General features: G+C 49.9%; 1 protein-coding gene across 1 annotated transcript in view; it reads right to left on the reverse strand.

Annotated features, from left to right (window-relative positions):
- LOC125009236 (protein MNN4-like) overlaps window positions 1-1,618 on the reverse strand; it is a 3,659-nt gene extending 2,041 nt beyond the window's left edge. Inside the window, exons 1-2 of the mRNA XM_047586972.1 lie at window positions 1,435-1,618; window positions 105-178 (exon numbers count right to left, since the gene is read on the reverse strand). Coding sequence (XP_047442928.1) covers window positions 105-178; window positions 1,435-1,618 — 258 coding nt within the window. The remainder of the gene's footprint in view (window positions 1-104; window positions 179-1,434) is intronic.
- Between the last annotated feature and the right edge of the window lie 10,803 nt (window positions 1,619-12,421).

A 12,421-nucleotide genomic window follows, 5' to 3' on the forward strand; every position in this document is an offset into this window, starting at 1 on the left:
TAGGGGTAGTCTAGCTAGCCTGGTCTGGGTTTCATTTGTGCAACCTGCTGTCGGTTGTTGTTTGCTGTACGTGTTGCGTACGCCCGGAGTCCGGTCCGGTCTACCTTTTTACCACCATTGTCGGAGCGAATCTGCCTCCAGATGGTCACCTGGTGGCTGCTGGAGGTGTGGGGCAAGCCTATCGTGGCCCAATTTTCAGAGGTTTAGCTCATCGCCATTCGCACCACCTGTATACTGGTCCACTATCTGGGTTATTTTTATGTTACCCCCAACTACTCCTCGTTTCCAGGAATGAGCGGATTAGCACGCGACCTGTTTAAGTCTAACTGTTCAATTTAGGTTCTCGCCCAATTCCGTACCTTATTGTTCCGTTCCGTTTCTGGTGATTGCGTCTGGGGCTTTTCTCTGTCGGGGATCTGGGGTTGGGCGGTCACCTCCCGGTTTCTCCTGGTATGGGGGCCGTTGTCTGGTGGTCTGGTGGCCCTTTGAGAGCTGAACCGGGCCGGGTTGGTGGGATCGTGTTACTGCCTGGTATCGCTTGGTGGCAGAAATGGTCCCTGCGGCTAACTTATTGTCTACTCGCTGGGTCTGGGTGGGACTGCCGGTCGGTTAGCGCACTTAACATCTTTACTTACTTGCGCCATTGCTATGAACTCCGGCGGTCTATCCTGGCTGGGCCTTTTTGGGTGAGGGTGTTGTGGTATGGCCGAACTTTGGCCTGGGTTCCTACTGATGTTTCCAATCACGCCATTATCTTATTTTGATCACTGAATAGGTTAAATGTCGCATAGGAGCGATTTGCCTGTCTCCCGGGGCTTGTCCCCGGAGTTTCGGGCGGTTTATCCTCTCCGTCCTTAATATCCTCAATCCTTATTATGGTTGGTTCCGTGACGGGCCCTTGGTTGGGCTTCGCTGCCCTCCTTTTTCCTTCGGTCCGACCGGGGGGGATCTGTGTCTGGGTCATGCTCGATCCTTTCGGTTCGTGATCCGCTGGTTTCGGGGGCCGGGGAGTGGTGGGTTTCCTGCTGTCTCTCGTCCCTTGACCTGGGTGATATGTGGGACATCCCTGGTTCCTGGGTTGCCTCCGCTTGAGCGGGATTTTGTCTTCCCTGGGGCCTAGTCTTATTCGGTTGGATTCCGTGTTGGGTCGGGTTCCTCCGCCCTGGTAGCCTGGCGCCACCCTGCTCGTCCCCGCTACTTCACTTACTTCTCCCTCTCTTCCCCTTCTCTCCGTCTTACTCTCGCCACTTGGACTGCTATCATGTTGGGCCGGTAGCCTCCTGCTTCCTACTTACTGATCCGGACCGCTTCCTCTTCTCTTCTACGTCTTTCCACCACCCCCTAACAACCCTGCCCAACCCTGCCTCCATACCTTCTCCCCAACTTCCTACCCCCTGTCTACTCCTCCTGGCATCCAACCCTTAATCCCCTAACCACATGCACCGGACAACTGGGTCCTGATCTTTGGATTCCTTTGCCGTGTCCTATGTTGATCGGCATTTCCATGGTCCTGTTTTCCCTTTCCAGGGTCTTGCGCCTCTCCCTCGGGGTCCCTGTTAGGCTCCTTTTTCGTGGTTCTGAGGCTGAGGTGGTCGCCCACCAGCTGTTGGGGTTTCATGATTTTCCTGTTCATTCATGGAATGTGAATTGGTTGTGCATATGCTTGCTTTCCTTGGTTCCTCCAACCTTTGGTCGTGCTGGGTTCTACCCGGTGGCGTACCTCGAGTTTGACCGTTGTTTAGTGTCTTTACCGCTCCAGGCTTCCTGATTGGCTTATGCTACTGCTCACACCGGGCTTCGTCCCGCTTTGCTTTGCGAATCCCTGCCCGATCGTCCCCTATGCCAACCCTGGCTTATCTAACTACCTATGCATCGGACTTCCTCTACACCATACTAACTGCCCTACTTTTTATTTCTAGCTCGGGTCTCTGCTTACCCTTCCTAATTTACTTCCACTTTTCTTGGTAACCTAAATCTATCTTTCCCCCTCCTTCCTACTCCTCTGTTGCTTACTACCTTCCCACCTTTTCTAACCTGAACCTTTGGGGGGTCCTCGGATCCTTTGGTTTGCTGTGGTCCGCCTTGTCTTTCCTTGTTTTCTTTTGTTCGGGCTGGTCTCCTGTTATTAGCTATGGGTTTGTTTTGAAGCACCTCCCGGGGGGTTGTGCAGGTCCAGTCCTCCTTGGTGCTGGCACTGTGGGGCCGGGCTCCCCAGGATGTGGGTGTTTTTTTTTTTTTTTTTTTTTTTTTTTTTTTTTTTTTTTTTTTTTTTTTTTTTTTTTTTTTTTTTTTTTTTTTTTTTTTTTTTTTTTTTTTTTTTTTTTTTTTTTTTTTTTTTTTTTTTTTTTTTTTTTTTTTTTTTTTTTTTTTTTTTTTTTTTTTTTTTTTTTTTTTTTTTTTTTTTTTTTTTTTTTTTTTTTTTTTTTTTTTTTTTTTTTTTTTTTTTTTTTTTTTTTTTTTTTTTTTTTTTTTTTTTTTTTTTTTTTTTTTTTTTTTTTTTTTTTTTTTTTTTTTTTTTTTTTTTTTTTTTTTTTTTTTTTTTTTTTTTTTTTTTTTTTTTTTTTTTTTTTTTTTTTTTTTTTTTTTTTTTTTTTTTTTTTTTTTTTTTTTTTTTTTTTTTTTTTTTTTTTTTTTTTTTTTTTTTTTTTTTTTTTTTTTTTTTTTTTTTTTTTTTTTTTTTTTTTTTTTTTTTTTTTTTTTTTTTTTTTTTTTTTTTTTTTTTTTTTTTTTTTTTTTTTTTTTTTTTTTTTTTTTTTTTTTTTTTTTTTTTTTTTTTTTTTTTTTTTTTTTTTTTTTTTTTTTTTTTTTTTTTTTTTTTTTTTTTTTTTTTTTTTTTTTTTTTTTTTTTTTTTTTTTTTTTTTTTTTTTTTTTTTTTTTTTTTTTTTTTTTTTTTTTTTTTTTTTTTTTTTTTTTTTTTTTTTTTTTTTTTTTTTTTTTTTTTTTTTTTTTTTTTTTTTTTTTTTTTTTTTTTTTTTTTTTTTTTTTTTTTTTTTTTTTTTTTTTTTTTTTTTTTTTTTTTTTTTTTTTTTTTTTTTTTTTTTTTTTTTTTTTTTTTTTTTTTTTTTTTTTTTTTTTTTTTTTTTTTTTTTTTTTTTTTTTTTTTTTTTTTTTTTTTTTTTTTTTTTTTTTTTTTTTTTTTTTTTTTTTTTTTTTTTTTTTTTTTTTTTTTTTTTTTTTTTTTTTTTTTTTTTTTTTTTTTTTTTTTTTTTTTTTTTTTTTTTTTTTTTTTTTTTTTTTTTTTTTTTTTTTTTTTTTTTTTTTTTTTTTTTTTTTTTTTTTTTTTTTTTTTTTTTTTTTTTTTTTTTTTTTTTTTTTTTTTTTTTTTTTTTTTTTTTTTTTTTTTTTTTTTTTTTTTTTTTTTTTTTTTTTTTTTTTTTTTTTTTTTTTTTTTTTTTTTTTTTTTTTTTTTTTTTTTTTTTTTTTTTTTTTTTTTTTTTTTTTTTTTTTTTTTTTTTTTTTTTTTTTTTTTTTTTTTTTTTTTTTTTTTTTTTTTTTTTTTTTTTTTTTTTTTTTTTTTTTTTTTTTTTTTTTTTTTTTTTTTTTTTTTTTTTTTTTTTTTTTTTTTTTTTTTTTTTTTTTTTTTTTTTTTTTTTTTTTTTTTTTTTTTTTTTTTTTTTTTTTTTTTTTTTTTTTTTTTTTTTTTTTTTTTTTTTTTTTTTTTTTTTTTTTTTTTTTTTTTTTTTTTTTTTTTTTTTTTTTTTTTTTTTTTTTTTTTTTTTTTTTTTTTTTTTTTTTTTTTTTTTTTTTTTTTTTTTTTTTTTTTTTTTTTTTTTTTTTTTTTTTTTTTTTTTTTTTTTTTTTTTTTTTTTTTTTTTTTTTTTTTTTTTTTTTTTTTTTTTTTTTTTTTTTTTTTTTTTTTTTTTTTTTTTTTTTTTTTTTTTTTTTTTTTTTTTTTTTTTTTTTTTTTTTTTTTTTTTTTTTTTTTTTTTTTTTTTTTTTTTTTTTTTTTTTTTTTTTTTTTTTTTTTTTTTTTTTTTTTTTTTTTTTTTTTTTTTTTTTTTTTTTTTTTTTTTTTTTTTTTTTTTTTTTTTTTTTTTTTTTTTTTTTTTTTTTTTTTTTTTTTTTTTTTTTTTTTTTTTTTTTTTTTTTTTTTTTTTTTTTTTTTTTTTTTTTTTTTTTTTTTTTTTTTTTTTTTTTTTTTTTTTTTTTTTTTTTTTTTTTTTTTTTTTTTTTTTTTTTTTTTTTTTTTTTTTTTTTTTTTTTTTTTTTTTTTTTTTTTTTTTTTTTTTTTTTTTTTTTTTTTTTTTTTTTTTTTTTTTTTTTTTTTTTTTTTTTTTTTTTTTTTTTTTTTTTTTTTTTTTTTTTTTTTTTTTTTTTTTTTTTTTTTTTTTTTTTTTTTTTTTTTTTTTTTTTTTTTTTTTTTTTTTTTTTTTTTTTTTTTTTTTTTTTTTTTTTTTTTTTTTTTTTTTTTTTTTTTTTTTTTTTTTTTTTTTTTTTTTTTTTTTTTTTTTTTTTTTTTTTTTTTTTTTTTTTTTTTTTTTTTTTTTTTTTTTTTTTTTTTTTTTTTTTTTTTTTTTTTTTTTTTTTTTTTTTTTTTTTTTTTTTTTTTTTTTTTTTTTTTTTTTTTTTTTTTTTTTTTTTTTTTTTTTTTTTTTTTTTTTTTTTTTTTTTTTTTTTTTTTTTTTTTTTTTTTTTTTTTTTTTTTTTTTTTTTTTTTTTTTTTTTTTTTTTTTTTTTTTTTTTTTTTTTTTTTTTTTTTTTTTTTTTTTTTTTTTTTTTTTTTTTTTTTTTTTTTTTTTTTTTTTTTTTTTTTTTTTTTTTTTTTTTTTTTTTTTTTTTTTTTTTTTTTTTTTTTTTTTTTTTTTTTTTTTTTTTTTTTTTTTTTTTTTTTTTTTTTTTTTTTTTTTTTTTTTTTTTTTTTTTTTTTTTTTTTTTTTTTTTTTTTTTTTTTTTTTTTTTTTTTTTTTTTTTTTTTTTTTTTTTTTTTTTTTTTTTTTTTTTTTTTTTTTTTTTTTTTTTTTTTTTTTTTTTTTTTTTTTTTTTTTTTTTTTTTTTTTTTTTTTTTTTTTTTTTTTTTTTTTTTTTTTTTTTTTTTTTTTTTTTTTTTTTTTTTTTTTTTTTTTTCCCCCCCCCCCCCCCCCCCCCCCCCCCCCCCCCCCCCCCCCCCCCCCCCCCCCCCCCCCCCCCCCCCCCCCCCCCCCCCCCCCCCCCCCCCCCCCCCCCCCCCCCCCCCCCCCCCCCCCCCCCCCCCCCCCCCCCCCCCCCCCCCCCCCCCCCCCCCCCCCCCCCCCCCCCCCCCCCCCCCCCCCCCCCCCCCCCCCCCCCCCCCCCCCCCCCCCCCCCCCCCCCCCCCCCCCCCCCCCCCCCCCCCCCCCCCCCCCCCCCCCCCCCCCCCCCCCCCCCCCCCCCCCCCCCCCCCCCCCCCCCCCCCCCCCCCCCCCCCCCCCCCCCCCCCCCCCCCCCCCCCCCCCCCCCCCCCCCCCCCCCCCCCCCCCCCCCCCCCCCCCCCCCCCCCCCCCCCCCCCCCCCCCCCCCCCCCCCCCCCCCCCCCCCCCCCCCCCCCCCCCCCCCCCCCCCCCCCCCCCCCCCCCCCCCCCCCCCCCCCCCCCCCCCCCCCCCCCCCCCCCCCCCCCCCCCCCCCCCCCCCCCCCCCCCCCCCCCCCCCCCCCCCCCCCCCCCCCCCCCCCCCCCCCCCCCCCCCCCCCCCCCCCCCCCCCCCCCCCCCCCCCCCCCCCCCCCCCCCCCCCCCCCCCCCCCCCCCCCCCCCCCCCCCCCCCCCCCCCCCCCCCCCCCCCCCCCCCCCCCCCCCCCCCCCCCCCCCCCCCCCCCCCCCCCCCCCCCCCCCCCCCCCCCCCCCCCCCCCCCCCCCCCCCCCCCCCCCCCCCCCCCCCCCCCCCCCCCCCCCCCCCCCCCCCCCCCCCCCCCCCCCCCCCCCCCCCCCCCCCCCCCCCCCCCCCCCCCCCCCCCCCCCCCCCCCCCCCCCCCCCCCCCCCCCCCCCCCCCCCCCCCCCCCCCCCCCCCCCCCCCCCCCCCCCCCCCCCCCCCCCCCCCCCCCCCCCCCCCCCCCCCCCCCCCCCCCCCCCCCCCCCCCCCCCCCCCCCCCCCCCCCCCCCCCCCCCCCCCCCCCCCCCCCCCCCCCCCCCCCCCCCCCCCCCCCCCCCCCCCCCCCCCCCCCCCCCCCCCCCCCCCCCCCCCCCCCCCCCCCCCCCCCCCCCCCCCCCCCCCCCCCCCCCCCCCCCCCCCCCCCCCCCCCCCCCCCCCCCCCCCCCCCCCCCCCCCCCCCCCCCCCCCCCCCCCCCCCCCCCCCCCCCCCCCCCCCCCCCCCCCCCCCCCCCCCCCCCCCCCCCCCCCCCCCCCCCCCCCCCCCCCCCCCCCCCCCCCCCCCCCCCCCCCCCCCCCCCCCCCCCCCCCCCCCCCCCCCCCCCCCCCCCCCCCCCCCCCCCCCCCCCCCCCCCCCCCCCCCCCCCCCCCCCCCCCCCCCCCCCCCCCCCCCCCCCCCCCCCCCCCCCCCCCCCCCCCCCCCCCCCCCCCCCCCCCCCCCCCCCCCCCCCCCCCCCCCCCCCCCCCCCCCCCCCCCCCCCCCCCCCCCCCCCCCCCCCCCCCCCCCCCCCCCCCCCCCCCCCCCCCCCCCCCCCCCCCCCCCCCCCCCCCCCCCCCCCCCCCCCCCCCCCCCCCCCCCCCCCCCCCCCCCCCCCCCCCCCCCCCCCCCCCCCCCCCCCCCCCCCCCCCCCCCCCCCCCCCCCCCCCCCCCCCCCCCCCCCCCCCCCCCCCCCCCCCCCCCCCCCCCCCCCCCCCCCCCCCCCCCCCCCCCCCCCCCCCCCCCCCCCCCCCCCCCCCCCCCCCCCCCCCCCCCCCCCCCCCCCCCCCCCCCCCCCCCCCCCCCCCCCCCCCCCCCCCCCCCCCCCCCCCCCCCCCCCCCCCCCCCCCCCCCCCCCCCCCCCCCCCCCCCCCCCCCCCCCCCCCCCCCCCCCCCCCCCCCCCCCCCCCCCCCCCCCCCCCCCCCCCCCCCCCCCCCCCCCCCCCCCCCCCCCCCCCCCCCCCCCCCCCCCCCCCCCCCCCCCCCCCCCCCCCCCCCCCCCCCCCCCCCCCCCCCCCCCCCCCCCCCCCCCCCCCCCCCCCCCCCCCCCCCCCCCCCCCCCCCCCCCCCCCCCCCCCCCCCCCCCCCCCCCCCCCCCCCCCCCCCCCCCCCCCCCCCCCCCCCCCCCCCCCCCCCCCCCCCCCCCCCCCCCCCCCCCCCCCCCCCCCCCCCCCCCCCCCCCCCCCCCCCCCCCCCCCCCCAGACGTTCACTATGACGGACTGGCCCTACGGGTTAACAACAGCCTTGTCGGTCGGCGGTAATATGCGCCTTCAGATGGTCCTGGTGCTGTGGAGGTGTCCGGGCGAGGCCTAACGGCCCAATTTCCAAGGGTTGCCTCACCACTCCGGCCATTGGCCCACACACGTGATTGCGTCCCACTTATGGGTTTTAGTTTTCCCCAATTCACATCCTCCGTTCTGCTAGGAGCGTGGATGCACCGGACTGGTTTGCGTGTTCAATGGTTCAATTTTCCGGTTTTCAACAATGTAACCCTATTTACTGTTCCGTTCCTTTGCTGGGTTGGGTTGCGCTTGGGTCTTGCTTTCTGGGATTGGGAGCGGGGTCCCGTCCTCGCTCTGACCCCTGGTATGGGAAGGCACGCTCGTCGGTGTCTGGGTCTTGGAGGAAGTGGAAGACCGGACTGGGGTCGGGGGATTTAGTTTACTGCTGCTGTGATCGCTGGGCATCCAAATAGGTCCCTGCTTCGGCTAAACGTCATTTTACCTTAATAGTCTGGTTGAGTACTGTACCTCTCGAAGTCGTAGCGGATACTTACCTTAACTTAACATGCGCCAATTGGCTAGGAACACATCAGGACTGATCATCGGCCGTCTTGGTGAGGTGCGGTGGTAAGCGAAACTCGATGACGGTCACTATGATGAGTGTTCACAATCACGCCAGTTATCTTAGTTAGCTCAACTGAAAGGGTTAAATATCTAAATAGGTGAGGCGATTACTTCTCCGTGGCTTGCCCGCGTTTGGGCGGCTTATCTCTCCGTTCCCCTTTAAATTCCTTTCCCAACCTTATTATGGTCCGTCTGCCGTCTGGGTTCCGGACTTGGCTTGTCCTCCTCCTAGTCCTCGATCGCACGCGGGATTGTGTACATGGTCTGGCTGGATCCTTGCGACTTGTGTTCCTTCCTGTTTACGGGCGTGGTTGAAATGCGGTGCGTTTCCTGCGCTCCTTCGCTTGAGGCCTGGCGCTCGTGGCATGTGCGACACCGGGTTCTCTGGCGCTGGGTTCCCCTGCTGTGGCGGGTTTTGATCTTCGGCGCTCAGCTTATTGGTGATCCGGGGGGGGTCGGGCTCGCCTCCTGAACGGCACTGGGCCTGCCTGACTGTTCCGGATCTACTTCCTTTTAGGCTCTCTTCTCTTTCCTCTTCTTTGGCGCGGGTCTTTGATTCTGCGTCGTGGACTGTTTTGTTGGTGTGTGCTGTGGAGTGCTACTTTGGTGGGTTCTGGAGCATCCTCCTCATCTTCCATTTTCCGATCCCAATATATGAGACCTAGTGACATGCGTCGGCAGTGCCATACCTTCGCATACTCCAAATGGTGAGTCACTGGCACCCAGGGTGCGCATCAGAGTTATTTCCTAACCAGGTGCCCGACATCGGGTCCTTGTGATGCTTGGGATTCCTTTGACGGGGCTTGGTTGATGCGCTTTCCTGGGTCCCTCGTTTTCTGGGGGCCTCCAGCGGGACTGTCTCTCTCTGTGGTTCCTCTTTATGCTTCCTTTGTTCGTGGTTCCGAGGGGGAGTTGGTTCGCCACTGGCAGTGGTTGGTTCCCTGCTGCTTCTCGTTCACTTCATGGTGAGTGGAAATGTGGTGATTGCGCCTTGTTATTCCTGTTTGCTTCCCTCCACCTTTGGATGCGTGGTTCTTCGCCTCGGTGGGGTCCTGATTTTCGTCTCGTTTAGTGTCTTACCGGCCAGCTGATCCTGGATGTGGCCTAGGCTACTGCTCCGCCACGCTTTCAGTCCCAACCGTGGATGCACCCTTGCCCCTAACCTCCCCCCCTCCCTACTGGCCTAACCTAACCCTACTTCTCGGGCTACCTACCCTCCTAACACCGACCTGACCCCTAACCTAACATCTCTTGGCTAACCTAACCACCCTCTCCTCCCTAACTCTCTAACCACCCTATTTCTTCCCCCCCCCCCTAACCCAACATCCGCTGGCTCTAACCTACCTTAACCCACCCCTTCTTCCTAACCTAACCTTGGGGCCCAGTCTTGGGTTTGCTGTGTCGTCTATTGTCCTATTTGCCCTAGTTTGCTATTTGGTTCTGCTGTTCTCATTATAAGCTAATGGAGATTGTTGAACGACACCCCGCGGGGGTGTGTAGGTCGAGTCCTCCGGTCGGTGCTGGCTCTGTTGGGGACGGGACTCCCACACAACTGTGGGTGGGTTAGGTGATTTTGCGAAGTCATGTTGACAGTAGTTTGGGTCAGGTTCTTTTTTTGGTTACGGATGCGGGTTTGGGTGTTTTGCAACTTGAACATATCCCGAAAGTTTACGCCCACTCGGGATCGCCGGAGTTAAACGCTGCTCGTTTACCTTTGCACGTTGTCAATTTGAGTCTCGCTTAAAGTGCCGCATGTCCCTTGGCTTTTTTCTTACTGAACTACGGGCGATCCTGAGGTCGTGCGGTATGGGCACGGAGTTTGTTCTTTTTATATAGTAAGCTTCTGGGTTTGCGTGTTGGAAACAGATTTGCTGTGGAATTCTACTTTATTTTTTTTAGGCTTCTGGTTGCGGTTATGGAACCGGAACTGCTGGGTTTACTTAGCTTTAGCTTTTTTTGGGTGGGTTAGTGTGGACCGGGCCCCTTGGTTTTCCTTTCCTTGGTTGCTTGCCAATCCTTGGGGTGCTTAGCTTGGGGTTTCTGGCTTTAGTTCTCTGGCGAATCCTGGATGGCTCCGGGGTTGGCGGTGTTGTTGCTGTGGGTGTGTCCCGGTGACGTGGACCGAGACGCTTCACCCTGACTGACCGGACTGGGGCTACCTAGCGGTGTTAACAACCAGCCTTCGTCGGTCAGGGCGGTAAGTATGCGGCCTTCCAGATTGGTCCATTAGGATGGCATGCTGGGAGGTGGTCCGGGGCGGCAGGACCTTAATCGTGGCCCAATTTTCCAAGAGGTTTAGCCTCACCACTCACGGCCCATTGCGCACCACACACGTGGAATCTGGCTGTCCCACTTATCTGGGTTCTTTTTGGTTTTCACCCCCCAAATTCACATCCTCCGTTCTGCTCAGGGAACGGGCCGTGGATGCACCGGGACCTAGGTTTAGTCGTGTTCTAACTGTTCAATTTCTCCGGTTTCTCAGACCCAATGTAACCCTTACTTATAGCTGGTTTCCGTTCCGTTTGACTGGGTTGGGATTTAGCGGGCTCTGGGGCTGGTTTCTTGCTGTTCTGGGACTCTGGGGAGGGCGCGGGTCGCCGCTCCTCCGGCTATCCTGACTCCCTGGGTACTGGGAAGGCACCGCTCTGTCGTGGCTGGTCCTGGTGGCTCTTGGAGGAAGCATGGAATCGACCCGGGACTCGGGGTTACAGGTGGGGATTTAGTAGTCTTACTGCTTGCCTGGTGATCGGCTGGGTGAGCATCCAAATAGGTCGCCTGCTCCGCTAAACGTTCATGTTTACTTAACCTAGTCTGGGTCTGAGTACGTTGTTCACTCCTCTCCGAAGTCGGTTAGACCGCGATACTTAACATCTTTAAACCTTAAACATTGCGCCAATTGGCTATGGAACACACTCCAGGACCTGATCAATCCTGGCTGGGCCATCCTTGGGTGAGGGTGTCTGTGGTAATGGCCGAAACACTCGATGATCCTGGGGTTCACTACTGATGATGTGTTCCACAATCCACGCCAGCTTATCTTAGGTTATGACTCCAACCTGAAATAGGGTTTAAAATAGTTCTAAATAGGTGAGGCGATGTAGACCTGTCTCCGCTGGGGCTTGTCCCCGGACGTTTCGGGCGGGCTTTATGCCCTCTCCGTTCCCCTTTAAAATTACCCCTTTCCCAATCCTTAATTATGGTTCCGTCTGCCCGGTCTGGAGTATCCGGGACTGCGCCTTGCTCCCCTCTCCTCTCTCCTACGTCTCCCTTTCGGATGCTGACACAGCGAGGGATCTGTAGTACATGGGTCATGGCTCGGATCCTTGCGACGTTGTGTATCCTTCCTGTTTACGGGGGCCGGTGGTTGAAATGCGGTGCGTTTCCTGCTGGTCTCCGTTCCGCTTGAGGACCTGTGGCGCTCGTTGGGCATGTGCGGACATCCCCCGGGTTCTCTGGCGCTTTGGGTTCCTCCTGTCTGTGTGACGGAGGTCTTTGATCTTCCGGTCGCACTCATCTTTATTTCGGTGGGACTTCCGGCGGGGGGTCGGGCTCGCCTGACCTGGAACGGCACTGGGCCTGGCCTGGGACTGTTCCCCGGATCTTACTTCCCTTTTACTGGTCTCTCTTCTCTTTCTCTCTTCTCTTGGGCGCGGGTCTTTGATCTCTGGCCGTCAGTTGGACTGTTATTATGTTAGGGGCTGATGTGCCTGCGTTGGGATGTGCCTACTTTGGGGTGGAGTTCCTGGACGCATTCCTCACTTCATCTTCACAATTCTTTTTCCGATCCGCAATATAGTTGAAGGACCCTGAGTGACATGCGTCGGCCAGTGCCATACCTTTGCTGCACTACTCCAAACTGGGTGAGTCACTTGGCAGCCCAGGGTGCAGCATCGAGACAGGTTTAATTTCCCCTAACCAGCCAGTGCCTCGGACAACTCGGGTACCTTGTGATGCTATGGGATTCCCCTTTAGACGGGGTCCTATGGTTGAAATGCGGCATTTCCCATGGGTCCCTCGTTTTCCTTGGGGGCCTCCAGCGGGACTGTCTCTCCTCTGCTGGGGGTTCCTCCTGTCTATGCCTTCCTTTGTTTCGGTGGTTCTCGAGGCGGGAGGTTGGGTTCGCCCGACCTGGGGCAGTAGTTGGGTTTCCCACTGCTGCTCTCCTCGTTCCACTTCACTTGGCTAGAGGATGTGACAATGGTGTGTGCATATGCGCCTTGTCTATTCCCTGTTTTGCTCTCCCTCCAACCTTTGGGATGCGTGCTGGGTTCTTCGCCTCGGTGGGTGGGTCCTGATGTGTTTGCCGTCTCCGTTTAGTGTCTTACCGGCCCCAGGCTTGATCCTGGATGCTGCCCCTAGGGGCCCTACCCTGCCTCCAGCCACCCGGGCTTTCAGTCCCAACCGCTGGCATTGGCCCGAACCCCCTTGCCCCCTAACCGTCCCCCTCTCTCCCCTAACCCTGGCCCTAACCCTAACCCTGACTCTCCTGCTCGGCCCTAACCCTAACCCTCTCCCCTAACCCTAACCCTGACCCTGACCCCTAACCCTAACCACTC

The sequence above is a fragment of the Mugil cephalus genome, chromosome 6, assembly GCF_022458985.1.
Source record: "Mugil cephalus isolate CIBA_MC_2020 chromosome 6, CIBA_Mcephalus_1.1, whole genome shotgun sequence".
NCBI lineage: Eukaryota > Metazoa > Chordata > Actinopteri > Mugiliformes > Mugilidae > Mugil > Mugil cephalus.